Consider the following 25,718-nt stretch of genomic DNA (forward strand, 5'->3'; position numbering starts at 1 on the left):
CCCAGGCGGAACGGTCGCCATGGTAGCGGTCGGGCGCACAACTGGGCGGAGGGAAGATGGCGGTGACTGGGTGGTTGGAGAGTCTGCGGGATGCCGAGAAGACAGCCCTGCTGCAAGATGGTAACTCGAGGTCCCCCGGGAGTTCCCTTGATCTTTACTCTAGGTTCCGGCCCTCCGCGCGGGCGCCTCCGGAAAGGGCCTCAGAGCCTGGGATGGCAGGGCCGGAAGGGTCGCGGCCCCTCCCGAGCCAGGTCCTGCTTTTGCAGATGAGGAAACTGAGGCCCGGAGAGATGTCGTAACTGGGACACACATCTCTGGACACCGCCTAGTTTCCTGTGCACCACCTCGCTCCGCTCGCAGTTCTATTACTAATAAATAATACATAATTCCCTTCACATTATGTCATTTGCTCCTCACCGCCGTCCCAAAAGGCTGTTAATTTTCTACCCCATTTAACAGAAGAGAAAACTGATCCCAGAAGGTTTTAGATCAGCCCTAGAGCCCCAACCAATCAGTGGTACAAGTGCATCTTGACCCGGGATCCCAGGAACCTCAGTCTTGGGGTTCCATTGCTGAAGGCAGCCTGGTGTCATGGAAAGTGGAGGGACCTCGAGTTCTACTTACAACTCTGCCGTTAATTCACGGGCTCTCCAGTCGGCCCCTGTACTTGTTTGGACCTCACTTTCCTCATCTGTAAAACGAGCTGGATGGTCTCCCTGTTATCTTTGAGGTCCTTTCCAGCTGTTATGTCTGTAAGTGAACTTCTGAAATGTCCCATGGGTCTTTAGGGGAGACAGAGCAAGGGCTCCGGGCTGTGCCTGGGAGAGATGGTGCAGGGATATGGGACTGTGACTTTCACCCTAGGATCGTTGGGTATAGCCGACCCTCCCACCCCCAAAATTAAAGGTCCCTTCCTGGACCCACTTGGCTGCCTGAATGAACTAGGTCTTAGTTCCTGTAGTTTTTAGGATACCTACTAGAACAGGAGTGTCAAACTCATTTTCACTGGGGTCCACATCAACCTTATGGTTGCCTTCAAAGGGCCGAAATAATTTTAGGACTGTATAAATGTAACTACTCCTTAACTGTGAAGGAGTTGAAATTACATTCACCGCTAGAGATTCACAACTGCAGGCAGAGGCCAATCAGGGAAGCCTGGAAATTAAAATCATCTGCTCACTTATAAACACAGAATTCAGGGAGGCTTTGCTGTGTGCCAAGCTGTGTACTAGAGCAGATAGAAAAAGACAACAAACAAACCATTATTAAATACATGGATGCACCTCGTCAAACCTCTGCTGTAGATTTACCCTCCTGGTGTGGGTGTGTGGGTGGGTGGGTGAGGGTACCTCCCACCAAGAATCACTGCTCTTAGTAATGAGAACCCAATACACTTTACATTTTTTCCTGAAGTAACTTATGTTCATTGTGGAAATATGAAAAATAAATAAATGAGCCAACCATAGCCCGACCATCCAGAGATAACCATAATTTACATTTTCATACATAAACTGTATTTTTTCTATGCATGTACACTCATACATATTTTAAGCAAAATATCATACTAATATACTTAAAAATTTTTATATTCACATACATATGTACATACTTATATAACAGATATATATTAGAATAAACTGTAGATAAATGCTATTTAATTTTTGGGTAAGGGAGGATATTCTAAGTACAACTGGGTAAAAACCACAAAGGGAAAAACAGTTGACTATAAAAATTAAATATTTGGGAAAACTCACTTTAAACCAACTTATATTTGACAATATTATTGTCAAACTTATATTGAAACAATATTTGCAATATATATGACACATGGTTAATAAATTCAAAGCTCAATTAGGTTAGTAAGGAAAACATGAGTACCCAAGTAAAACAGGCTAAGGCCTGCACAGGTAATTCTCTAGAAACAGGACCGGGAAACCTGTGGGACAGCGTCAACCTTACACGTATCTCAGCTATGCAGATTGCTTGGGCTTGGGCCTCGAGTGGGTTTAACACTGGGCCCATCATGTCCTAGCTTTGGGACCTTGGGCAAATTGTATAACCTTTAAGCCTCAATTTCCCTCATTTGTGAATGGGCACATAGGATTATTATGAGACTCAAATGCAATAAAACATATAAAGTGCCAATAGTAAGCATTGCCTCCTGCCTGGACTCAAGACTGGACTCCAGGGGAGAAGAGAGTCAGGCCAGACACCCTCAGCTATTCCCAGGCAACCCCTGTACCCCACTCCTGACAGAAAAACCCCTTCCAGCTCTTGGAGCGATCCAAATGATTAAGGATCATGTGACCTAGGGGACCGCTGAGAGACATGCAGATTTGGGGGGTGAGTTCCCCGGAATATATTACATTAGGAACAACTCTAGAGAACAATGTCCCGGGGGAGTGAACTGGATAGGAAAAAGGCTGGGCAGTAGGGTAAAACTGCAGGGTCTGGTTAGTGGCACCATTAACCCTTTGGTTAAGGGTACTGGGGCTTGTATTCATCAAGTGTATGTTGGGGCCGCCAACTGGGCATTAGTCCTCTGGTACCAGCCTCACCAAGGAGCCTACCTATATCCACTTACCTAAAAATAGGGGGAGTGGCACAGCCACTTTTACAAAAATGCTTATGATTTCACTGCACCGGTGGAAGAGATGGGCTAGGGTGTTCTGTTGGGTTCTTTCTTTCAGTGAAAGATGAGTCCATGTTCATTCTCAGTCAGAATTCAGTTGAGCTCCTAATGTGTGCCAGGCACTATGCTTGGTGTTAGGAAAACCATAGGCAGGGGAGGGAACACATGTAAAATAATAACCAAGGTAAATGCCATGAAGACACATGGGAACTGACACTGTGTGGCTACTGACAGGGCCCAGAGGTGTGCGGAAGAAGGCAGAGCGACGGCCTGGCTGGAGGGAGCACTGCCTTGGGAAACCCAATTTAACATCCTGAGAACATAAGCTTGTTTTAGGAACCGGGAAGAGAAAGACAAATACACCATTCCTGAAGAGATAGGTGCCTCTAAAATTATCGTACTACGTGGTAAATGCTCCTCTGAATACAGCATTAGAGAGGCACAAGCAAGGAAGTCAATTTTGCCAAGGTGGCTGGGGGGGACAGTTTAGGGAGACATCCAGTGGAGGTGATAATTTGAGCTGGGGTTTGAAGGGTGAGGAGGAGTTCACAGAGGAGAGAAGTGTGGAGCCGTTGCTGAGAGAGGAAACAGCAGAGCAAGATTCACTGAAGGGAAGCTTCAGAGAGGAAGACAGTCCCAGGACATGTCTTAAAGTAACAGTGGACAGTTGTTGGCAAGAAGCGGGGGGCTCTGGGGGGTTTCTCAGCGCGCCCAAGGCTGCTGGTGTTCCCCAAGCAGACCCCTTGATCTGATGATGTGTAAAGCACACGGCGAGAGGAGGAGAGGAGGCCCGGGGTTAAGGCACTCTCTGCTTTGTGCGTAGGGAGAAGGAAGGTGCACTATTTGTTCCCAGATGGGAAGGAAATGGCTGAAGAATATGATGAGAAGACCAAGGAACTCCTCGGTAAGTGACGGGCTCCCAGCAGGCCCTTAAGAACATTGGGGTGACCGAAGCACACTCCCGCCTGAGGCTTGAGGGGGGAGCCCGGCACCAGATGCGGAAGCTGGGGAAGACAAGCCCTTGTGGCAAGGTTGTTCCTGAGCAGAATCTGACGGCAGGGTGGGCGCCAGACGTGGGTGGGAGTTGGTTTGATCGTTGAATCCCATCCCACCCGCAAACAAATGAGAGTGCATGGGTTTTCCAAGGTAGGAGTGGGAATGTGGAGAGTCCGTTGGGAAGAGGTTTACAGAAAAGGTGGAACTGGAAGTGATCCCTCTAGGCCGAATAGTGGTAGGGGCAGGCTTTTCACTGCAGGGTTGTGGGTGTTTTTTGTTTTTGTTTTGTTTTTGTTTTTTGCTTGTTTTGTGCCTTATTTTTGAAACCACACTAGGAACAAGCAGGTCTCAGAGGCAGCACTACTAAATACTGACCTTTATCTTGGAGAATGGCTGAATCAAAGGGAGCAGGGGCTAGAAATGGTGATTTTGTGACATTATCATTTGCGTTCCTGCAGCTCCTTCCCTCTGAAAATAGGCTCATGACTAGGGGCCCCAGTGCGAGTTTCTGGGAATTATTCGACTTGCCCATTCTCCGTCCCCAGGTGCGCACATCAGCACTCGCTGACTTCCCGCGGCTAGGCGGCTGGTCCTTTGACCCGCGGCCTGAGGCTGTCAGCAGTGGGAGTTAGTCTCTTTATTAAGTTCTACCTGAAATGCTAAGACCAATGATGGAATTACGCACTGGGTTATTTTCTTGTCATTATTCTTGACTTTAATTTCTTCCTGGGTCTGATCGACAGGTAGCATTGGTGAGGGAATTTCTTTTTCCCTTTTTCTGACAGCTCATAAATGTCCCGAACCGACAACACAGATTACACTGGTTTGCATTCTCTTCGTCTCCGGTCTTAAAGTGCGTGTCCTGCGCATGTTCAGTCACAGAGTGAAGTGTTGATCCCTCCTTATTATGAGCTGCTTGGGCTCTAGTCCCAATTGGTTTAGTCTGGTGCTATTAAAAATCTTGATGTGTTTAGCATATGACACTGATTTGGTGGAAACCAATACAGTAGTAATATCCTCACAATGCATTGTAATTTATAGCGCTCCCAGGGGGTGACAGCCTTGGAATGCCTAACAGGGGCGAGCTTATGAAAGCAGAGGTCACGTGGGCTCACCACCGCCATTGCCGGGCCAGAGCCTGGCGCGGCTCCGCTCCCCCAGCCCCCAGCATCGCCTCTCTCCTCCACACGGAGCAAATCAAACAGCTTTAGCTGCTGTGTCTATAAAAACAAACATCAAGTAAAACCCAGGCCTCTTCGTTGTGCTTGGACATGAAATTAAAATGAAAAAAGTCCACATTCCTTCATCTGTAGTTAACCTGTCACTTCTCTCGGCAGGTGGGAAATAGAGACCTCCAAACTCGGTTTCTACACTTGATCTTGGTTAGCCAAACGCCGGGAACCGGCGAAATTCCTTTTTCTTAACAGCAGAAATGGAGGTTCATGGGAGAACATTGTTTGTCTAAAGTTTACCTGAGAATGATGTTAATACCATAACTTCTGTCGGGCACCATGCTGAGTGCTTGGGGTGAATGGTCTCATGTCATCACCCACATTGCAGCCCAGTGAGGTGGGTCCTGCTGTCCCCGTATTACAGTTAAAACGTAAAGAGGGAGTTCCAAGAGGTTAAGCACCTTCTTGAGAATCACGTTGCTAGGACTTAAACCTAGGTCTGTCCAATTAAGAGCCTGAGCGAGCGTTAGTCCACCACAGCATACTGGTGGGAGTTGAGAATATTTAATCCTGCTTTATTTTCTCCTCCCTGGATGTTGCTGTCCTCAGAATGACCTGAGTAGGGGCCGGAGAGAGCAGGGAAGAGATGGGCAGAGACAACCACCCGGTCCGCTGAGCCGCTGATCCTTCTCTTACCCATTTCTAACCAGCGCCCTCCGTACCCCCAGCAGCTGCCCTGGCAAAATACTGTTCATTATAAACTTTTAAATATAAATATTCCCAGAGCCAGAGCTGACTTTTACTTGTGCATTCTGTGAAGTAAAATATGGACAGGGTTTTTGTGGCTGTAAATGGGAATAATTTCCATTTTTTAAGTTAATTATATAAATTTGATAATTGGCCAAACTGGTATTCTGTTAGAAAAACGGACAGTGATTTCCAGGGGAAGAATTGCCCACAGCGCACCTGTCTGGGACGGCGTTCTTCCGCGCTGTTAGTAAGCGCAGGAGTGTCAGATTTTTTCCTCCACCCTGTCAGCGCTGTTCATTCCCACCCCCCGCAAGGAAGGCGCTCTGTATTCATGGAGGAAGAAGCTGAAGGGCCCGTAACAATGATCGGAACATCAAACCAGCCCCAGTGGAACACAGCAGGACCAGGGGGGCAGAGGCTGAAGGGCAGGCCATCCCCCAGCGATTACATTTGGATTATCGGCCTAATCTGCTTTGGTATTTGACCGCCAGCCTGTACCCCCCTCCCAGGCTGCATTTGGAGGATATGGAGCACTTTCATCCCCAAGCACTTCACCAGCTTTATAAATGACCCACTCGATTCCCTTCAGCCTCCTTAGGGATGGGACGTGGCAGCTGTTTAATAGCCACATAGCAATGTTGCAGTGTTTTAGGGCAGAAAAGAAGAATCCTGCATCCAGTTTAAGCTGCAGGGAGTATTTAGGAAGGGGGAATGTAATTATCCACATTGGAAGTGGGCCAGGGCTTGGAGCTTTGGGGAAGGAGGCCTTTAGGACCACCACTTACCAGCCCACCTGAAAGATGGGGCCTCCTTTCAGCTAGCAGTCTGGGACGGCAGCCTACTTCCTGCTGACTTGGGAAAAAGCCCCAGGCACTGCTTCCTCCTTATATCCCCCATCAGACCCCTTATAGGGTCATTGAAAGTCTCCTTTCCAAGGTCTGGGCCTGGCTCGGCCGGGAAGATATGACAGCGTCCCAGGGAGCTGCCTCGTACACACCAGTTTGGGTTTAGCATATAATCAAATCAGAGTGACAGCAGGTGGAAACAGTCTTCTGTTGCCGCAGGAGCTGTCCTTGAGTTCAGGAACAAAGACAGGACGAGAAGCACAGAATGTGGATTTGCCCGTGTGCACTCGTGCCCACGTCTGTGGGAGAAAACAACAGGGACTGCACCAAAACCAGTTACTGGATCTCATGAGGGAATGAGTAGGGACACTCTCTTCTGCATTCCAACAAAAACTTAATCCCAAGTTTTTCTGTGTGTTTTTGTTGTTGTTTTGTAAGAGCTGAAACAGCCAAAGGTGCCAGGTTCCTGTAACCTGAATAGTGTTTAAGGTCAGTAGTAAAGAAATAACTAATTTTCCTCCTCCTTAGTGCGCTCCTTGGGAAGGCTTAGGTGCAAGCCCCAGCATTTCCCGGAGTTGAAGAAGAGATGGGAGATCCTGGGGTCAGCACTGCCTCTCGCAGCTGCAGCCGTGCTGGTGTCGCTGCAGGACGCAGGGCTTCAGAAGGCCCGAGGTTAGAGGGCCACCGCGCTGCCCAGCCCCAGGTAGTTAGGTGCGCCTCGTAAATTATATTCTCAAACAATCAAAGTTTTCCCCTTAAAGGCTAAAATATAAAAAGAGGAGTAGAGCTACTTAAAAGCATAGTAACCTTTCTAAATATCATACATGTTTAGCAAATATTTATAGAATATAATTTAGCCTTTTATTAATGATTCAAATTCTGGACTTGGAGTTAAGAGACCTGAGGTTTAACTGTGGCTTTTGCAAGTTAGTTTACCCCTGTGCCTTGCTATTCCTCCCTCTGTCCCCTGCAGAGTGGTGGCAAGGGAAGAAATGCTATTTCTCGTTTAAAAACACAGGCATTGCACTGGGGCTTCCTGAGGGAACCGCCACCCTGAAGGTCTGTGATGACTGGATTTCACTCTGTAGCAACCCCTTCAGACGCTAAGGGTGCTTACTCGCCCTCACACTAGATGGTCCCCTGTGCTTAGCAGTTCTGACACTGCCCTCTGAGGTGAGCTGTCCCCTCACACTGCTGCCAGTGTGCCTGGGGAAACAATTAGTTTCCTGCCGCATTGCACACGTAGCATTTCATACACGCAGTCCGGGTGAGCATCCAGGAGTGGTCTTTCCCACGGTGCAGGGGGAGGTGTGTGGTCTTGTCACAAGAAGCTGCTGCTTGGAGGCGCTGGTCACTTCTGAGTCTGTGGCTGGGACACAGGCCCCCAGAAGGCCGGGGAGCGGGGGTTCCAGTTAAGCGAGGCGCTGTGTTACGTGAACAGGTTTGGATATACTCCTGGTCACAGTCCATTCACTTAAAAGAGTAGAAGTATTTGTAGAGAAAAAGAAGTTGCCTATAAAGCATATTTCCAAGCTTTACTCTTCCATATTAATTTTCATTATAAACTTGGAAATGTGTTTCTAGGGAGAATTTTTGGCCCTAAGACGTAATAAAACCACACTGCAGAATGCAGTAGACCTTGTAAAAACGCACATTCAAGGGAAAATTCTAATTTTACGGCACACTGTGGTGTTCAGCTTGCGTGCTGCACTCCGCACTCCGAGCGGCGAGGGTGTTTGGGTTTGGCACAGCTGCTCCAAAGGTCTCAGAGAAACGCACCGCTCCGATCCGGAGAGTCAGACTGCAGCTCTCGTCCCGCCCCAGCCCAGGCAAAGCGGAGCAGCTAAGGGCAGTAGCTGCCGCAGAATCCCTGGCCCTCTTTGGGTTGTTTGGCTGCTGACAGCGGTGTCGGGAAGGCCGCTGGCCTCGAGCAACTTCAGGGCTGCCCAGGCTAGAGTGCCCCCCAGTGCGGCAGGACAGGGAAGGAGCAGAGAGGTCACAGGCCCAGAGGGTGCCCTGCAGTGACAGGCTGCGCCGTGACTGCGGTCCTGGTGGCACGGCTGAGCGGCCTTCGAGCAGCGCTGGTCAGGTAATGTCCATTAAGCTCGTTTTTTCCGCTTATAATTTCCATAATGGATGTTCCTTACTTGAAGGAAAAAAAGCTTTATGCAAACATCTGGCTTATAAAACAAGGTAACATAGAGATAGTTGTTTGCATTACAAAAGGATAATTCTTCACAAGAAAACATTAGATCGTATATAAATAATGAATTTAAGCTGTGGCGTGTGCCTGCTTATGTGCAGGTACCCCTGAAATGAGTGCCTTTCTACAGGTGGACTTTCTGAGTCATGAGACAAGTCTGCCTATCGGCTTTCACCCTCTTAATTCGTTTTTCCTTTGCACATTTTCAGAGGGGAAAAAATGCATGTCAACTCACTCATTTTGGGATCCAAATCTTCCCAGTATTAGTAGCTACCCTTTTCCTAACTCTCACATTTCCCCCTTGCTGGCAGCCACCGCTGTGGGAGGGGGTGGTGGTTCTTACCTCTTCTTGGCTTCTTGCAGAGGTGTGCTTGGATGGACAAAGCCAGTGCAGCAGGCCTGTAGCTCCCACTTTTATCCTGTTCCATTCACCTAATGTGATGTCAATGATTCAGCAGAGAGAGCAGCGCCCCTTTCTTTCCCATAGTCCCACTGCTTCCTTCTCTCCCCAGTAAGAAAATGGCGTGTAAAAAGTGCCCTGGGAGCCTTGGGCCAGTGGCAGATTGAGGTGGGAGAGCCAGCACCCCGCGGAGCAGGGAACCTGGGGCCTGAACTCATCAAGGAAAGCAATGCCAATGTATGTGTATCTGTCAGGTGTCTTGGGGAGGCGGGGCTGAGTGGGGAGGGGGCTGTCAGAGCTTGAGGGCAGGGACCGTGTCTTGTCCACCCCTCCACCTTCTGCGTGCCCACCTGCACACAGAGCTGTGGCAGTGTTTGCCTGAAGGGGCGCCCACAGGGCTTTGGGCCTGGGCATCCCAGGGTGAGGGCTCTAGGCCTGGAATGGCACAGCGATGGGAGCATCAGAGGGAGCTGAGAAGAGCTGAGGGCCCCTCACTGTGCCCGAGGGCAGACATTTGTGGAGGGGAGCCATCCCTGCCCGCCGCTCCCCAAGAACAGTCCTGGATTTGCCTTCTGCAGCCCATCTTCCTGCGCAAGGACACCAAAGTGTGTTTCCAGTGGCGGATTCGAAACCTCCCCTACCCTAAGGATGTCTATAGTGTCTCTGTGGACCGGAAGGAGCGCTGCATCGTTGTCAGAACAACCAACAAAAAGTAAGTGGCGTGGCCAGCAGCAGCCTGCCTGTGAGTCAGCAGGATGTGGGTGGGGTTGGCCCTGGCTTGGGGCTCAGAGGGCTCCCTACCGCGGGTGGAGTGGGGGGTGTTGGGCAGAGAAGCCTCCTTTTCCAGCTCTGAGGGAGGAAGGGAGGAGGGCTGCTCTGGAACCCGAGAAGGCAATGAACACTGACGGGCCTCCTCCCTGCAGGACCAGCTATGGCCATGTGGTCAGCTTCATCTGGGCGAGGAAATTTGAGCAAGCGTCTAGTCTAATACCTGGTATCTACTAGGGCTCAATAAGTATTTTCTGAATGAAGAATGAAGAAGATGAGGGATCTTAGGTGCTTCTGTTGTAAGGTCATTGTGACCTTGACCTCTGGCTGGACCCAGCCCATAGTGAACTTGGCCTGGTGATATCAATGTCAGAGCTGGCCTGGAAGGGCGCTGGGGCCTGGGAGGCACGCCTGTCTGAGGTGGCGGTTACAGGACTTTGAAGTGTTGGCCCAGGAGCAGCAAACCTGACCCCTCCCTGGACTGAGGGACAGTGCGCAGGCGCTCGGGCTTCTTGAAAGTCTCTCACGTTTTATTTCAAAAGGGACACTCAGCTTCCCTTTGCTCTTCTCTCTGTGGTCTGCTAGCGGGAGACAACATGTGGGGTTGAGGGGACAGAGGTGTTTGAGGTGGACGCTGGATCCTGGCAGGGCTGCTGCTGGGCTGCCTGTCTTGGAAATGTATTGATCCTGTTTGGGTTTCTGGAGCTTCGATCACAGGAGAGGGAAGAGCCCTGTGTTAACCAGTCTTGCCGTGGGCCGGGGGGTTGCCGTGTGGGGCCAACTCCCGTGACATAGATTTGGGGTATCGAAGTGGAAGATTTCATGAGCTACTGGCCCACAAGCTTTGAAGCCACCCAACATGCCTCTTGAGGTGCTCAGCTTAGTTTAGCTAACTGTACTGGTTTCCGTGCATTAAAGGAAGACCCAACTCTTCGTCCATCTTCTCAGATGGTGTGGTGCCAGCCCCCCGCCTCCTGTCTCTCGGGTCCCCAGGGCCCACAGGGAAGCAGCACGGTTCCCAGGCCCCCTCAGTGCAGCCCTGGGTCCTGCCCACTTCTTAGGACCAACCCCCATCACTTTGGCAGGGTTAAGGAGACTGGGAAGGGGTGGAGATGAATGAATTAATTTCAGGTTTATTGCTGTACATGCAGCCAGCCAGTAGCCCCAGCAGTGGGCCTTGTCCATAAATATAAAGTCATAGTAATAAGGGTTTGCGTTTATAAAGCACTTTGAAGCCCTCAGACAAAAGGCACTTTATTCCCGTTATTGTTCTCATCATTAACAGGAGTCAGTGCCTAAAGTGGGATTTAGCAATTTCAGACAACTGAGAAATTGCCTTTAGGAAAACAAACTCCGACTTCAGCAAGCATTCCCTGGCGTAAGAGGCCTTGGGTCCAAACTGGGAACAAAAGTGCTTCTGATAGCACTTGAATCTGCAGCCCAGCAGTTTGTGGAGCTGGCTGCTGCCTCCCTTTTGTCCCCCAGAGGTCACTGTCGAATACAGATATCAGGCAGAAATGTGATTACCAGGGAGTGAGAGAAGAGAAGCAAGCTAGCTCACCAAAAAATTCATCTGAGGGCAGATCCTCTGGGTCCCATCTCCTGCGCGCATTCAGCCATAGGTGGCGCTGTTGGCCAGGAGCTCCGTGGCTGGAGGCCGACGTCGGAGCCCGGGGAGCTGGGGGTGCATTTTTGAACTGATGGGTGAGGCCAGGTGGGATGGAAGTAGAGCCTCCAGAGGGGACAGGGGCAGAGACCGGAAGGGAGAGGAGTTTGTCGGTGCCCACTTTGGAGCCGGCACCGCGCAGCTGGTCCACTGGCCCAGCCTGGCTCAGCCCAGCCTTCCTCGGGTCCCTCCTCAGGGAGGGAGGCGAGAGGGGTCACTGCACCCTTAGTCCTTAGAGTTTAGTGGCATTTCCATCTTCTACCTGGAGTAGTAATGTGTCCTATACTTTTACTGCCACTAATTAAACAGAATTGAATGGCCTTTCCTCTGAGCAATGGTTCAGTTTCTCAGAATACTTTAAAAATCTGTTTTCTGATCATCGCGCCGTCTGGAGGTGGGCAGGGCGCCTGTTTTTGTTCTCGTGCGGTGTGTTCGCGGCTGCCGGAGTGCATCTGTAGAGTCAGGGCGGTGAACTGCCCTGCCGAAGGTGAGGTCGGTGACGGTCTGAGGCCCGGGCACCTGCAGTTTCCACCGTGCCACGGCCTCTCTCTCCCTTCTGCCTTCTTCATTCACCTCGGGGCTCCACGCCTGCCCCCGTTCTAATATTCTGCAATGTGGTTGCTAGTAAAAGCTGGATTTCCTTTGTCCATGCCTGCCTTGACACTGGAGAACTGGGCTGGCTGCTTTTTTCTTTTTAAAATTTTTATTGATTTGAGAGAAAGAGAGAGGAAGGGTGGGGAGCGGGGGAGAGAGAAACGGTGACTTGTCCTTCCACGTATTTCTGTACTCACTGGTTGATCCTTGTATGTTCCCTGATGGAGGATTGAACTCACAACCTTGGCGTATCGGGATGACACTGGGACCAACTGAGCTGCCTGGCCAGGGCTGGGCTGGCTGCTTTTCTTGCAGGAATCGAATCCAGTGTGTCATGTCCTTGGCCTTGGGTGTGAGTGAGGGAAGGAAGAATGTGCTTTCCCGGGATCCCCGTGTGGCACCACCTGTCCCCGTTCAGAGGGTTTACGCAAAAAGAAGGTGCTTGGCCTCAGCCTAGAAGCTGGCAGCTGTAAGTGGAATGAGCCGAGTGCTGGAGTGTGAAGATGTCGGCTTAAATACGGCCCTTGCCACGCATTAGTTGTAGTGTTCTATGCAGGGTTTCCCCATCCGTCACAGGAGAACACTCATACCTTCCTCACAGACTGGGGAATTTGATGGCATCGCACAGGTACCAAAGCCTAGCACAATGGCCGGCCATAAGCAGGTCCTCAGCAACTCTTTGGAAATTGTCATGTGAAGGGAGCTTGGCTGATTTGACATCGGTGATACTAACACTACAGGAGGTGTTAATAGATGTTGCTAGAAAAAAGGATTCTATGCTGAAATAAGTTTAAGAAACCCTGGATTAAACAAGTTTTTCATTGGTAGGGCTTCTGAGAGCCTTTAATATATGAGTGTGCCTGTGACTTCCCAGGAGGGCTACTGTAGGCCGGGGCGGGCAGTGTGCCCAGAGCCTTGGCGTTTAAGAAGGAAGGGAGATTTGCGCACTGATTTGCTCAGGGCTGGACTGGCTGGAGGCGTCTCTGGGCTACTCTGGCCCGCCCCCGTGTGCAGTTGTACCGGACGCCCTGGGGAGGTGTGTGCAGCGTGGCCCGTGTGACTGTCCCCAGCGACCCTGCTCCACGTTCAGCCTGTCCTCCTCCGGCGTCTCTCCCTGAAGACCTGGCCTCTGTGCCTGTCCCCAGCGCACTGCACCCACCGAAGGGAAAATGGGCTGGGAAAGGGCGGGGGTTTGGGCAGTACAGGGGGAAGAGGGTGATGGGGTGTGGTGGGTCATTTCTTCTTCTGATTTTAATGGTCCTCGCTTGAGGATATGTTTATCGATTTTTAGAGAGAGAGAAAGGGAGAGACAGAGACAGAGAAACATTGATCAGTTGCCTCCCACACACATTCCAACTGGGGATTGAACCTGCAGCCCAGGTATGTGCCCTGACCGGAGATGGGACCCACAGCCCTTTGGTGTATGGGATAATGCTCCTACCATCCCCGGCCAGGCTGGCAGGTCATTCCTGAAGTAGCCAAAATAAAGGAACTGTCCTTTCGGCACGCACTGAAGAAGGTTGGCCTATTTCGGCCCACTGGACGAGCAAACTAGGAGTTTATCTAGGATATTTCCTTTATTTGAGGAGGAAACTGAGGCCCACAGGTGAAATGGTCTGCCCAAGGTCACAGGGCAGGGCCAGGAGTCCTTCTGAGAGCCTTTGCTTCCTCATGCGTCTTTTGAACACTTTTAAGGTTCAGAAAGAAAGACCACCGTGTGTTAGAGCACCTCGGGGACCCGCAGGGTGGCTGGGTCCCGGGGAGCCCTGCTCCTGTATCTGCCCTGTCCTTGGACAGACGCAGGGAGTTTAGACCAGTGTCTGTTACTTAGCAGTGGGACTGTGGAATGACGGGAGGGTCGGGAGACTGGGGAATTGTCATTTGTTGTTAGAGCATCTCTGTGTACCACTGTTGTGACTTGGGCAAGATGCCTAACTTTTCTGTGCCTCAGTTTCCTCTTCTGTAAAAGGGGATAATAGAAGTAACCAACCTGAGAGGGTTGTTTTGAGGATTCAATGTGCATAGAACAATGTCTGGCACCGAGTGTTAATAAATGCCACCTCTCACTGTGTGGCTGAGACTGGGAACAGTGAAAGGGGGTGGAACTGGGGGTGTGTTGGGGCATCTTCAGAGAGCCCAGGGACCCCCTGCTCCAAGTTTAAGTTTTAGCAGAAACGCAGCACGGTCTCCTGTGGCAGGGATATGGCCTTGCTTCTTCATCCTTAAATCCCGAGGCTCACAGCTCAAGGCCTAGGACACAGTTGATGCCTAAGAAATGCTTGCTGCCTGAGGCTGGGTATTCTGGCTTCTCCAGAAGCACAGCGCGCCTGTCTCTAGTCCAGGTGCTGGCGAGACAGTCAAGTGCAGTTCCTCTCAAGGCAAACCCCAGGGCTGCCCCCTGGGAAGGGATGCCCCATACTCTCTTGAACACTGCCTGTTAGGAGCTTCTGAGGAAAATTGTTTAACCTTGACCAATAAACTAAACCTATTAGAATAAACTCAAAACAAAGCTGAGTCTCCAGACGCACTGCTTCCATTCCCCCGGCCTCGTGAATGGAGGTGGGTGTAGGAGCGAGAAGGGGGCAGCCATGCACCTCAAGTTCTCTTTGAGGTTGTTGCCACCATTGCCGTTGAGGCCAAGCTCCGGAATTACTCTTCTAGTCCCACTGCCCCAGCCTGGGGCATGTGGCTCGAGAGTGAGAGCGCCCCTCGGAGGGTGCACAGGAGTGTCCCTGTCCTGCCTGGCACACAAGCCAGGCCGGTAGAAAGGATGCCCCGTGCTCTGCAGGGCAAGGCTTCTACGCAGGCCCCTGGGGTGTGCCTGGGCCGCATGTGCCTGGGCTGCGTCTCTCCCAGTTCAGCTCCTTGCTGTATTTGCAAGGAAGATGTTAACACTTCCTAACAAGCCTTTGTGTTCATCTAATCTTTTCTGTTTAACCTTTGACACCCCCCATTATCAGTGTCTGCCACCTTTGCTGGTCAGACCAAGGGCCCCAGGAAAAGGCCTCAGCCTGGGCTGGTGAGGAAGAGGATGAGGCCAGCATTCCACCCCAGTGTGCAGGCAGATGGATCGCCTTTCCCTGGGGCAGAGCTTTGGAAAATAAAGCAAACCCGTGGTGCCATTAGGGCCTCCCAGCCCCCACTCCTTTTGAACTGTCAGCCTTTAAGTAAACATTCTTTTCCTGCCACGGTCCCGCACCTTGGCGGGGAGTGGGGAACCTGGGAGGAGAGCCTCCGCTGCACTGAGGGATTTGGGCAGGGAGAGCAGGGCCAGAGGACCGCATTGATGTCAGCTCTCTGAGTCCCCAGGGCATCAGGGCTTTTGAAGTGGACTCGAGGTAGCTGTCACCACAAGGACCAGGCTCCTCTGAAGTACTAAAAGCCCCATCCTCTCCAGGCCCCTCACTTGAGTTTGTTTGTACCTGCCTGCGGCGTTTCCCTTCCCAGCCCACACATCCTCGGCAGCAGCGGGGATGCCATGCCCGGGCGACAGGTCTGGCAGCCATTGACAGGGCCTCGCTGCATCTCCACTAGGGAACGTGCCAGACGGGCCGACTGCTGCAGACGAGCAGGCCATTCTTTGTGCTCTGGCGTGACGAGCAGCAGCCCGGGAGCTGGGGATTTCAGCCCTGACTCCGCTGACAGTCCCCTGTGAGACCGGGCAAGCGGCTCACCTCTCGGAGCCCAGGCTTCCTCCTTGGTAAAGGAGGTCCGGTTTCCCCCAAAAGCAAGTCCAGTTCACACATTGTGGACTGGGTGTTGCTGCCTGGGTTTTTTTGTTTCGTTTGTTTGTTTGCTAAAAGTGATCGCTGATCTCTGGACTGGCACCTGCAGATGGCCGTGGTGTGTGTGGGGTGTGAAAAGGGAGGAGTGCGGTCTCAGGGCCGACACAGTGGTCCAGCGCCCCAGGGTCCGGCCTCCTCAACGAGTCACACGGTTGTCCCCTCCGGCAGCTTTCTCCTGTGGATGTGCTTCCCTCTCTGGCCCACAAGCTAATCAGGCCTTGAGAGACCCCAGCAGAGGAAAAGGTAGCTGAGGCCTTCCGTGGAAATCCATGTACATGGCAACTGTCGGCCCCCACCTCTGGGGGACAGCCCTTCTTCAGTCCCTTGCTTGTGCACACGTCCCGTTTTCCCGGGGCACAGAGGTCTGGCTTGCCCGAGCACTCTGCACATCCCACGTCTCCTCTCCATGTCTTTGGTCACGCTCAGCCTGCAGTGCGAGTCCCTCCGACGCCTGGTCAGTCAAGGAATCACAGGCAGTTCTGCTCTTTCACCTCCAGACTGGCCAGAGGCCTTTCATTCTTGGCAAGGCCCCTAAGCTCCGAAATGCTGGGTTCGAACTGGCTTCATTCTTCCTCTCTGGCTGCCGGCAGGTGTGCAGCACCGTGTGCAAGCTTGGCAGCACAAGGCTTGACGTCCAGCGGTTGGGGCAGCCTCACTGGAGGTCCCAGTGGCCCGTTCATGTCCCCACAGGTACTACAAGAAGTTCTCCGTTCCTGACCTGGACAGACACCAGCTGCCGCTGGATGATTCTTTGCTGAGCTTTGCTTATGCCAACTGCACCCTGATCATCTCTGTAAGAGTCACCCAGGCCGCTGCATCAGGGAGAGGCTCCCCCTTTCCCTGCACACTTGTCAGGCCATGAGTCCCCAGTTCTAGCCCCAACCCCTGCGGTGTACTTGCTACAGAGCAGGCATCTCTGCTTCAGCTGGGGAGAGCAGGGTGGGGCTCAGAGCTAGAAGAGAATAGAGGGTGAGGGGTGGAAATCATAGGACTGGGGTTCTGGTTCAAGGCCTATTCCTACCCAGCCTTGTAACTTGAGAAAATCATTTAACCCTGTAGGCCTCAATTTCCTCATTTTTGAATAAAGGGATCAGAAGGGGCCCTGAGTGTGCACACATGCACACACATGTGTGTGTGAGAGGTGCGGGGGAGAGAGAATGGGGAGAAGTGACTGAACTATGTCCTCATCCTGGCTCCATCTACAGTACCAGAAGCCGAAGGAGGTCCTGGTGGCCGAATCAGAGCTGCAGGAGATGCTGAAGAAGGTAAAGGTGGCCCACAGCAGTGACGGGGACTGCAAGACCCAGTAGTGGACCCCTGAGCCTGCACCTCTGGCATGAAGGGGGGCGCTGTTTCCATCAGCAGGCAAGACTTTGCAGCCTGGGCCTTTCCTACACAAGGGGCGGCCTCTTCTCATCCAGGCTCTGCAAAAACTGGACCACGGGGCACTCCTGGCCCCAGCCATGCCTTATCTCCTGAGTAAAGTCATTCTGAGTCACTGTCCTGTGGTCCACTTCTCTGTGCTTCTATCCCCAGGGAGGGTGCTGGTGGTGACATTCCCTTCTCTATCCTAGGGACCGTCCACATAAAGCCTTCCCTATAAAGGGAGGTGTGGGCCTTAGATGGAAAGTGGGTGGGGGAACCGTGATCCCAGCTGGGGAGGGCTAGCATCTTCCCCAACCTGTTTGCATGAACTCAGAAGACAACTAGGCTTACAGATGTGGCCCAAAGGAACTCCCTAAGGTAAGGGTGTGTGAGGGAGAAGCTTTTATTTAAAAATGCAGAAGCCTCAGACACAGAGTCAGGAGGCAAAGACACTGTGGGTGGAGAGCCAGGGTAGTGCGGCAGCCTCGTGAAGAGCATGTGCACGCTGGGTTGGGGTGAGGAAGGGGCACTGAAGATGGACAGCAGCCTAGCTGCTGGTGGTCCTCTCTCCACATCCTCCAGGTGATACCCACCCCACCACCAGGGCCAAAAGGGTAGATGGTCAATGAGGGGGTTTCCTGAAGAAAAAAAGAAACCTTTGTTGTTTGGAACACAGAGCCACGAGGCTGGTCTCATTGTTTCCCCAGCATGCACATCCCTAAATTTGAATCTGTTGCCCCCTTTCTTTGGAGTCTCCCAGGAGTCCCCGGCCAGTGAGGAGCCAGATCTGTGAACATTTAAGCTTTATTTTTACAAAAATGAACATTGTAGCATGGCCTGAGGCTGGGATGGCTTAGAACTCAAAGCTGCTTGCTGGGTTCCTTTGTCCTTTCTTGGTTTCAAAGGGCGACCAGGCCACAGTGCCCCAGGAATGAGTCTTCAGCCCCAAGAGCTTGATCCAGGGTGGGGTCTGACTGCGGAGGGGGGCGCTGGTGCCAGCAGGGGTACTGGCAGCCTCACCCCTCCTTCCAGGGAAAGGACAGAGAAGGACCACAGGAAAGGCTGGAGTACCTCACCTCACTCGAAGCTATCCTGGGTACGGGGGGCGCCTCTCCAGGCCAGATCCTTGCTCTGGCCAACAGGAGAGCAAGGCCTAGTGGGTTCAACTTCACTCTCCCAAAGCAGCAGGTCCCTTCTTTCCACTGGTTCCTGGGAGGGACAGTGTCTCTGGGTAACCCCAGCTCCCGGGAGTCAGCAGCCTTTAGCTTAAGGGCCCGAGCACTGTGGTTGCAGGTCTGGGAGCACAGGCACGGGGGTGGGAAGGCGTTATCACTGCACCCTCCAAGCAGGATAGGTCCCTGAGTAGCTGGCTTTCTGGGCCCACAGGCTGGGGTGGCCCTGACTGTCACGGGTTTTGAAAGTCCAGGATGTGGAGGTTGTAAGCCAGTGCAGCATAGAGATGCTTGGTGGTGAAGCGCAGGCAGTACACAGGACTGCTCTGGGGTGTCGACGTCAGCGGGAAGGCCTGCAAGGGAGGGCACGAGAATGGTATGACTGGCCCGAGTTGGGGGGGGGGGGAGCCCGAAACCAGGATTCCAGACCCAGTGCAATGGGCTCCCACCCACCGTCTCTGGGCACGCCCACTCTCAGGTGCAGCTGGTAAAAATGAGTCCTGGCTTCTTGCAAGATTGTGAGGTGGGCGGGATGCTTACGTGTAGGCAGGCCCTTTGGCGCCGGTCCCACAGTCGCACGACGCCGTAGTAGGAGGAACCTGTGGCCAGCAAGTGGTTCCCATCTGTCTGCAAGCAGTACAGGGTGCTGTCGTGGGGCTCCTCCCACTCCATGACACACTTCCTGTCCAGGAAGAGGAGATGCAGGGGTGGGGGGGAGCTTCAGGGTACCCCCACCCCCCACTCTGGCTGGGAGGGAGAGAAGCTGAATCACCACATTCTTTAAAAGCCAGCCTTCGGGGGACGAGCCTCCTCAGTAAGGCCTCTTCCTCACCGGGCCCCAGCCCCCAGAGAGGATGAGGCCCCCATCTGCGTTCCACCCAGCTGACTGCCTCGCAGGACTGGGAAGGCCTCAGGGCGGAGAAAGGCCTGGAGGAAGGCTGGGACAGAATGCCCAGGGATGGCACCCTGACAGCTCCCGAGGCTCTGATCAGGGCCTGGTGGCTACTGTCCCCGAGGCCCCAAGGCCAGGACCGCCCAAGGTGAGGAGTGTAAGCCTGACCTGACCCTGCTGGCTGCCCCCTGACGTGCAGTTTCTGCACCTTCTCCTCCCAGGGTTCCCACCACCTGTCCTCCTGCCCAGCGCACTCACCTGACGCTGGCTCGGAGGTCCCAGTATCGAACGTAGGTGTCATAGCCACAGGACAGCAGTGTGGAAGGGGACTCGTACATGAGGTCCAGCACCCCAGCCCCTGGGGGAAAGTCGCTACCCAGATGCGTCATCAGCTGCCCACTGCGGGGAGAGGACGGGCAGAGGATGAGCCACTGTCCCACCTTGGCCTGAACAGACTCTTTGAACCTCCAAATGGCATCTGTCCCTGAGGAAATGCGGCTTTCCTCCCGGAGCTAGAAGTAGACTCCCTAGAAGTGGGGTCCAGAGGGGAGATGCCCCAGTCCCTCTCCGTAACAACACCTCCATCACTGCCAGCAGTCCCTGCATCACACCTGCACGCCGGCCACCCACCACCCAGCCTCTCTGCCTCGGGACGATGAATGGGCCTTGCTGAAGGGGTTGCGCGCGCACACACACACACACATTTGGTTACTTTATACTCCTTGATCCGCAGGTCATGCCGTTCTGAGCTGCCTGAGTCCAATGCCTTAATTCCCGCCTGTAATCTGGGGCTCAAACCTCAGTGGGGATAAAGACCACACAAAGGGAGAAGGGGAGTCCCAGGAGATGTTAAAACAAGTAAACACCTTTGTGTCTGGGGAGCGAAATCGCTGAGAAAGCAGCTTAGCGGGCTGGTCCCTAGTGTTCCCGGCCAGGCTGGCCCCCAGCCCGGGGCGAGCACGCCTCTGTGATCACAGCCCCCAGCCTGCTGGGCTCCAGCTTGCTCCCCCACCCTCGCCCCTCCCGGTGGCCGAGAGCAGATTACTGAGAAGAACAATTTCTTTGTGACTGTGTAATTCCCTCCGTGACCGCGGCAGTGGGCAGACCCCTCACCCGATGCCAGACCCCTAGCAACCATGTAGGGGGGCCCCCTGGCCCTAGCAACTGCCCCTCAACATCAAGTGCACCCGTTAATCCCTGTGCCTAGGGGGCGGGTGGAAGCAATGAGTCTGCAGAATGGCTGAGGGAGTGAGGGAGAAGAGGGGCGCCCTCCAGGCCCCATTCTCCAGCTTCACCCAGAGATGCTGGGCTCTCCTCCAGGACAAGACCAGAGAAACAAGGCCTTGGACACTTCACAGGGACACACAGGTAAGAGGCCTGGGCACGGAGTGGGGAGGACTCCATGGTCACGCCAGCCCAGGTTTGGCCCACACAGTGGCCATCAAAGGGCTTAAGGCAGACGAGGCTGCCGGTCACATATGTGGATGCGGCCCTCAGCACCAGTCCTTCTACCTCACACACACGCTGACCCTCAGCCTCCCTCCTCCCCAGCAGGCTGCCGTCTCCCCTGGAGACCGAAGGAGGAAAGGAGGCCGCTGCGGCTCCTTCCTGCCCACTCTGCCTTTCCCCTTCAGCCCTGGGCAGTGAGGTGACCCCAGCAAGGAGCACTGCTGCTGTCCGGTGGGGACCAGGCCCTAAGGTGGCACCTGCGCCCAGCCGTCTTTCCAGGGCAGCGCTCCTCTTTCTCTTGGGGTCGCACACGACAAATCCACGGGGGGAAAGGGCGACACTGGGCGAGTCCCGAGGAGGGTCAGGCAGAAAGCCCTCTGTCCAGGTCAGCATCTCCTTGAGATCGCTGACCTGGGCTCCCAGGAAGCCCTGCCTTGCCCGACGGGCCACCGGCCACGCTTCACCCTCGCCGGGCAGGCCGGAGCCCCAGAAGTGGCGGCCTCTCTCCCTGTCCCTCCGGGTACACGAGCACACCTGTGTACATCAGGTCGGGCTGTTTCGCTCCACGGTTCCCCCTCTCCTTCCAGATTGGGGGCCCTGCCCCCTCCATTAGTGAGGCCTTCAGGAATGACTGAGGAGCTCTCCCCTTTAATCTATAGAAGTAATTTCATGTTTGTCTGTTTGAAACAGAAGATGAAAGGCAGTGGGACGGGGGGCGTGAAGCCCAGCATGGCTCTACCTGCCCACCCTGGTCCCGGGGTTCGGGGGGAAGGAGAGCTGGGCATCCGGGCTCGGCAGGGTCAGCAGCACAAGGGCCACACCCAGACCAAGTGGCCAACCTGGACCTGTGCTCCAGAGTCTGTGCCACCGCTGGAGGGTGCCACGCGGCGACACATGCAGTGAGACACACAGGCCTCTCCTCTCCGAGGACCGGAAGGCACAAGTAAGCACCAGCCCCGGGGCCAGGACACGTCCCAAAGGCCCTCGTCTGCCAGCCCAGCCCAGCCAGGGGTCACAATTTTCTTTCTGCCGCACTGTCTCTGACTCTCTGAAGTGGCCACACACACTTTAAATGGGCCAATAAAAAGACACAATTTCTCTGGCCTCTGGGCCCAGCACCGTGGAGCTCTGCTGAGCGGCGCCGTGGGGTTAAGTTCGCAGCATGAGCCGACACGCGGCGCTCTGGGAAACGGCCGGGCTCTTCCTGGCGGTGCCCTCGGAGCCCTGCTGGGGCTTTGATTTGGGAAAACAAGCAGAAATGGCTCCGTGGGCCCTTTGTGGCCCTCACCCAGGACCAATTTAACTAGAAAAGTGTAGCTCAACTGTTGTGGTGGGGAGAGAGAGGCTGGCCGACAATAGCCCCAAACTTTGGAAGTAAGGGGGACAAAACAAGCTGTCTCCTCAGCCCCTCCTCCGAGCTGCTTTTCTTACTGCAAGTGTTTCTTGTAAAAAACGATTAGATTGCAATTTGTATAACATGGTGACCCCCAAATTCAGACGTTTCACCCCTTTTCTCTGGAAAGAATGCTAAGAATGCTTCTTGGCCTGCCACTGTGGGGGTGGGCGGGGGTGCACCGCCTTGGCTGCCGGGACGACTTGTGTGGGAACAGGGCTGCCGCTCACAGCCCCCGGCCAAGGCAGGAGCAAGGGCCGGTCTGTCGCTATAGAAGGCCAGACAAAAAGTCCATTCCCTTGCAACTCCTGCGCACAAAGCCGGGCCTCCAGGAGCCGCTGCGGGCTGGGGGCATCCACACCAGCCTCCCGAAAGCCAATTCTCTCCCCGCCCGGGTAGAGAGAAAGACGGCTGGGGCCACCCCTGGGAGCCTGAGGAATGTGGCCAGGCCCGGAGGCAGCGGGCTACGTGGGGCCTCGTCCCAGGGAGCCTTGGAGAGGGGATCAGGTGAGGGAACGGGTCCCCCTGGCCCAACCACCCTGCTGCCCCGGCAACCCTCCTCGCGCTGGAGGGAAGTGCGAGGGTAGAGAACTTCCTGACAGTCAAGGAGGAGGGAAGTTTTAGACACTGACCCCACCCCATCCCCGTGACCATCTTTCTGGGGAAAGCTGGCAGAAGGCAGGTGCTAGCCCCGAAGACCTGGATGTCTGATCTGCAAAGGCCCTGAGTTCCAGGCTAGAGTCCGGCAGAGTGGGGCAGCCCCTGGCAGGAAGAGCCCCCGCCCCTCCCCGGCCTGGGCCCTGGAGAGCCTGCAAGCCTGGCGTCCTACTCCCCTCCCTTCTCTACACCCTCCCGCCCCTGCGCCCTCTCACCCCAGCCTGGCCTGCTGGTGCCCCCGCCACAGCCTCGGCTCAGGGGAAGTCCTCCTGTGGGAACATGCCCCGAAACACCCCTGGAGCCCACTCCCCACCCACACTGAAGAGTGCCCGCAGCCCCGCGCCATTTTCCCGCCACTGTCCACATACCGGGTTCCCCACAGCGCTCCCCGGAGACCCTACAGTTGCTCGTTCCTGCATTTGTTTGGGTGTGAGGACACCCCACCTTGCACATGTACCCCAAAATGCAACAACGGCTTTTGGGAGAGGAGGTGGATGGGAGGGTGGCAAACCGTTCATCTCCCTAGATCTCTCTGGCTCCCAGGAGACAGATGGCCTGAAGGGATAAGCTGGGCCCGATATGGCTGTTAAGAAAGTGGGAGGTTCCTCCCTCCCTCCCTCCCTCCCTCCCTCCCTTCCTCTGTCCTTCCTTCTTCCACCTCCTCTCTCTCCCTTTCTTTGACCAGGGACCACTTATTGAGCTCCCTGCACACAAGCCACCGCGCTCAGGAGGAACTGCAGGGAGATAAGGAGTGTGACTCCAAAGGACGCAACGCCTGTCCGTAGTCCAGTACGGGGGAGAAGTCTGTCGTGTGTCCGACTAACGACGCAAAGCATGACCTGGCGGGCGCCAGAAGGGAGATGACGGAAGCTTCACAGGGCACAGAGAACATTCTGGCTGTGGGTATCGAGTGACTCCTCAGTGAACGACCGGACTGTGACAGGCAATGACAGGACAGGGGATGGCCCAGGTGAAAGACCAGCCACAGCAGAAGTGCAGAGCTAGGGCAGCCGTGGGCAATCTGGTTTAGTCGGAGGCTTGGGTCTTGTGGGGGAGCAAGTCGGCGTGACCTGGCTCCCAGACCCTGGTGGACACGCTGCTCAGCAGGCAGAACTCCACGAGTGGCAGAGAGCTGTGAGGCTTCTGAGCAGGCAGGGCTGTCCCAGTCCAGCCCTCCAACAGGGAGAGTGAGAGAAAGAGGAAGCTGGGTCCCAGCCACGAAGTGGTGGAGACAAGAATCCCATAAAAGCTTCGCCTGCCCCGGCCCCGCCAGGAGAGAGGGAAGGGCCCTCGCCAGGCACAGCCTCTCACATGCGTGTGCATCCGCGTGCACGGCCCCAGCACCCGCCCGAGCACACGTGTTCAGACACAATGGCTCAAAGGCCAGGCAGCCCACTTTGTGCTGCTAACAAGGGGACGGTAATTACAGGAAGGGGCAGCCGGGCAGATAAAAGGATACAAAATTTCAACATCTGTTGCCATAAAGGGATAAGGAGAAGTGAAACGCAAAGTATCAGTTTGGTGTCAGTAGGCAGAGAGCCAATTTCAAAGAGTTCAGGGGGACAGAGGGGACAAGAAAGAAAAAGGAAAGGGGGGGAGAAAGAAAGAAAGAGAAAGAAATTACAGGGTTCCTTAAAGAGGTAAAGAAAAAAGAAAATGAAAAACGCTGTCAGTAATACTTTCAAAGGAGAAGGCAGGTACTTTAAAGAGGGGCAATTCCCTTAATCAGCCTGACTGAGGGCCAGACCCCCTGCCCGGCGGAGGCGGAGGGCCTGGGGCAGGGACAAAGCCACACCTGGGCGGGGTGGGCGCTCACGGTGCCCTCAGAGCCACCCGGCCTGCACGCAGGACACCAGGCCCCATGACAGCAAGTTCGGCAGGCTGCAGCCAGGTGCCCTTGCCATCCCAAATGCCAGCAGGTGACCTGATATGCAGCTCCCATGCTCAGTCCAGGGTCCCAAGACAAGTTCCCAGCCCAACGGGGAGCTATGCTAGGGTACACGGTGGCCGACGAGGTGGCCCTGTGAGTTCTCTCCAAGTCACCAACTCCAGCCACGGGGGTCAGGATCAGGGTGGGCTTTGTGATGGAGGTGCTGTTTATGCTGCAGTGTGAGTGAAGTTTCAGGAGGCAGAGAAGGGTTAACCCAGGCACAAGGGTCAGGTGAGCAAAGGCTCCATGAGGAAGAGCAGAGGGCACCTGACAGAACGTCCGAGAAGCCCGCCTGCCCAGCCTTCATTGTGAAAGGAGATGTAGGGGCTTTAGGGTGGAAATGGAGGAGGAACAGGAACCCGGGAGGGCCCTGGTTGGAGGGGGAGGGGAAATGAGAGCATGTGAGCAGGGCCACGCCCATGGGTCACACAAGTACACAGCACAGTGCCTAGCCAAGGGCTCAAACTCTCAGTCCCTAGGAACTGCCAGGTCACCAAAGCCCACTGCTACCCCCTTCCCCACCAGACAGCCCCCGGGCTGGCTTACAGCTATGGCTGGACCCACGGTGACCCCTCCAGGTCTGGGATCTCAGGCCTCTTCGTCACACTGCCTGGCTGCCCACCACCCCCAGGGTGACCAGGGTGCCCTGCCTTCAGGGCACCAATGCTGGGCCCAGCTCAAAGCCCCTTGGCAGAAAAGTATAACCCACAGCCAGAACACGCCCTGGGGGAGGGGTGGGCCCTGTCTGGCCGGCCGGCAGGTAGGAGGCAGTCCCCACAGACAACAGCCACCGGGCCCAGCCGGGGCCTGCTCACAGGCAGGCAGAGGACACCGATGGGCCTTGGTTCCTCTAGGCCTCAGGCTCAGGAGCAGGACGGCTTTGACACAGCACCTTGGGGTGCGATGGGACCCCAGGGCCTAGCTAAGGACACCTCAGTGGTTGGCTACTGGCACTGCCTGTCCAGATGGAGCCCTTGAGGGCTGGGGACTGGGCCTGAAGAACATCCACCCTCAGAAGCAGGAACACATCGGCACCTCCAGGCTGGAGG

The 25,718-nt window shown here is 54.5% G+C and overlaps 2 protein-coding genes across 3 annotated transcripts in view; one reads left to right on the forward strand and one right to left on the reverse strand.

Moving 5' to 3' along the window:
• Positions 1 to 15: 15 nt before the first annotated feature.
• Positions 16 to 17,312, forward strand: DPCD (deleted in primary ciliary dyskinesia homolog (mouse)). Of its 2 annotated transcripts, XM_045854387.1 has the most exons (6): positions 16 to 120; positions 3,456 to 3,536; positions 9,111 to 9,235; positions 9,577 to 9,710; positions 16,502 to 16,604; positions 17,017 to 17,312. In XM_045854387.1, exons 1-6 carry the CDS (start codon positions 57 to 59, stop codon positions 17,119 to 17,121), a joined length of 612 nt encoding a protein of 203 aa, XP_045710343.1. In that variant the 5' UTR covers positions 16 to 56; the 3' UTR covers positions 17,122 to 17,312. The 2 variants fall into 2 exon arrangements, with proteins under 2 accessions (XP_045710343.1, XP_045710344.1); XM_045854388.1 differs by lacking the exons at positions 16 to 120; positions 3,456 to 3,536; positions 9,111 to 9,235 and adding an exon at positions 12,987 to 13,032 and having other exon boundaries at positions 9,647 to 9,714; positions 16,473 to 16,604.
• Positions 17,313 to 17,964: 652 nt separating this feature from the next.
• Positions 17,965 to 25,718, reverse strand: part of FBXW4 (F-box and WD repeat domain containing 4) — a 73,110-nt gene continuing 65,356 nt past the window's right edge. Inside the window, exons 7-9 of the mRNA XM_045854680.1 lie at positions 19,499 to 19,639; positions 18,889 to 19,030; positions 17,965 to 18,701 (exon numbers count right to left, since the gene is read on the reverse strand). Coding sequence (XP_045710636.1) covers positions 18,582 to 18,701; positions 18,889 to 19,030; positions 19,499 to 19,639 — 403 coding nt within the window. The 3' untranslated portion in view covers positions 17,965 to 18,581. The remainder of the gene's footprint in view (positions 18,702 to 18,888; positions 19,031 to 19,498; positions 19,640 to 25,718) is intronic.

The sequence above is a fragment of the Phyllostomus hastatus genome, unplaced genomic scaffold, assembly GCF_019186645.2.
Source record: "Phyllostomus hastatus isolate PE091 unplaced genomic scaffold, TTU_PhHast_1.1 phas_scaffold_1066, whole genome shotgun sequence".
NCBI classification, from domain to species: Eukaryota; Metazoa; Chordata; class Mammalia; order Chiroptera; family Phyllostomidae; genus Phyllostomus; species Phyllostomus hastatus.

Excerpts from the sequence above, each read along its gene's own strand:
- DPCD (XM_045854387.1), top strand. The coding sequence starts at position 57 with ATGGCGGTGACTGGGTGGTTGGAGAGTCTGCGGGATGCCGAGAAGACA. Across the intron at positions 121-3,455 it reads GACAGCCCTGCTGCAAGATG|GGAGAAGGAAGGTGCACTAT; the intron begins GTAACTCGAGGT and ends CTTTGTGCGTAG. Across the intron at positions 9,236-9,576 it reads TCAAGGAAAGCAATGCCAAT|CCCATCTTCCTGCGCAAGGA; the intron begins GTATGTGTATCT and ends TGCCTTCTGCAG.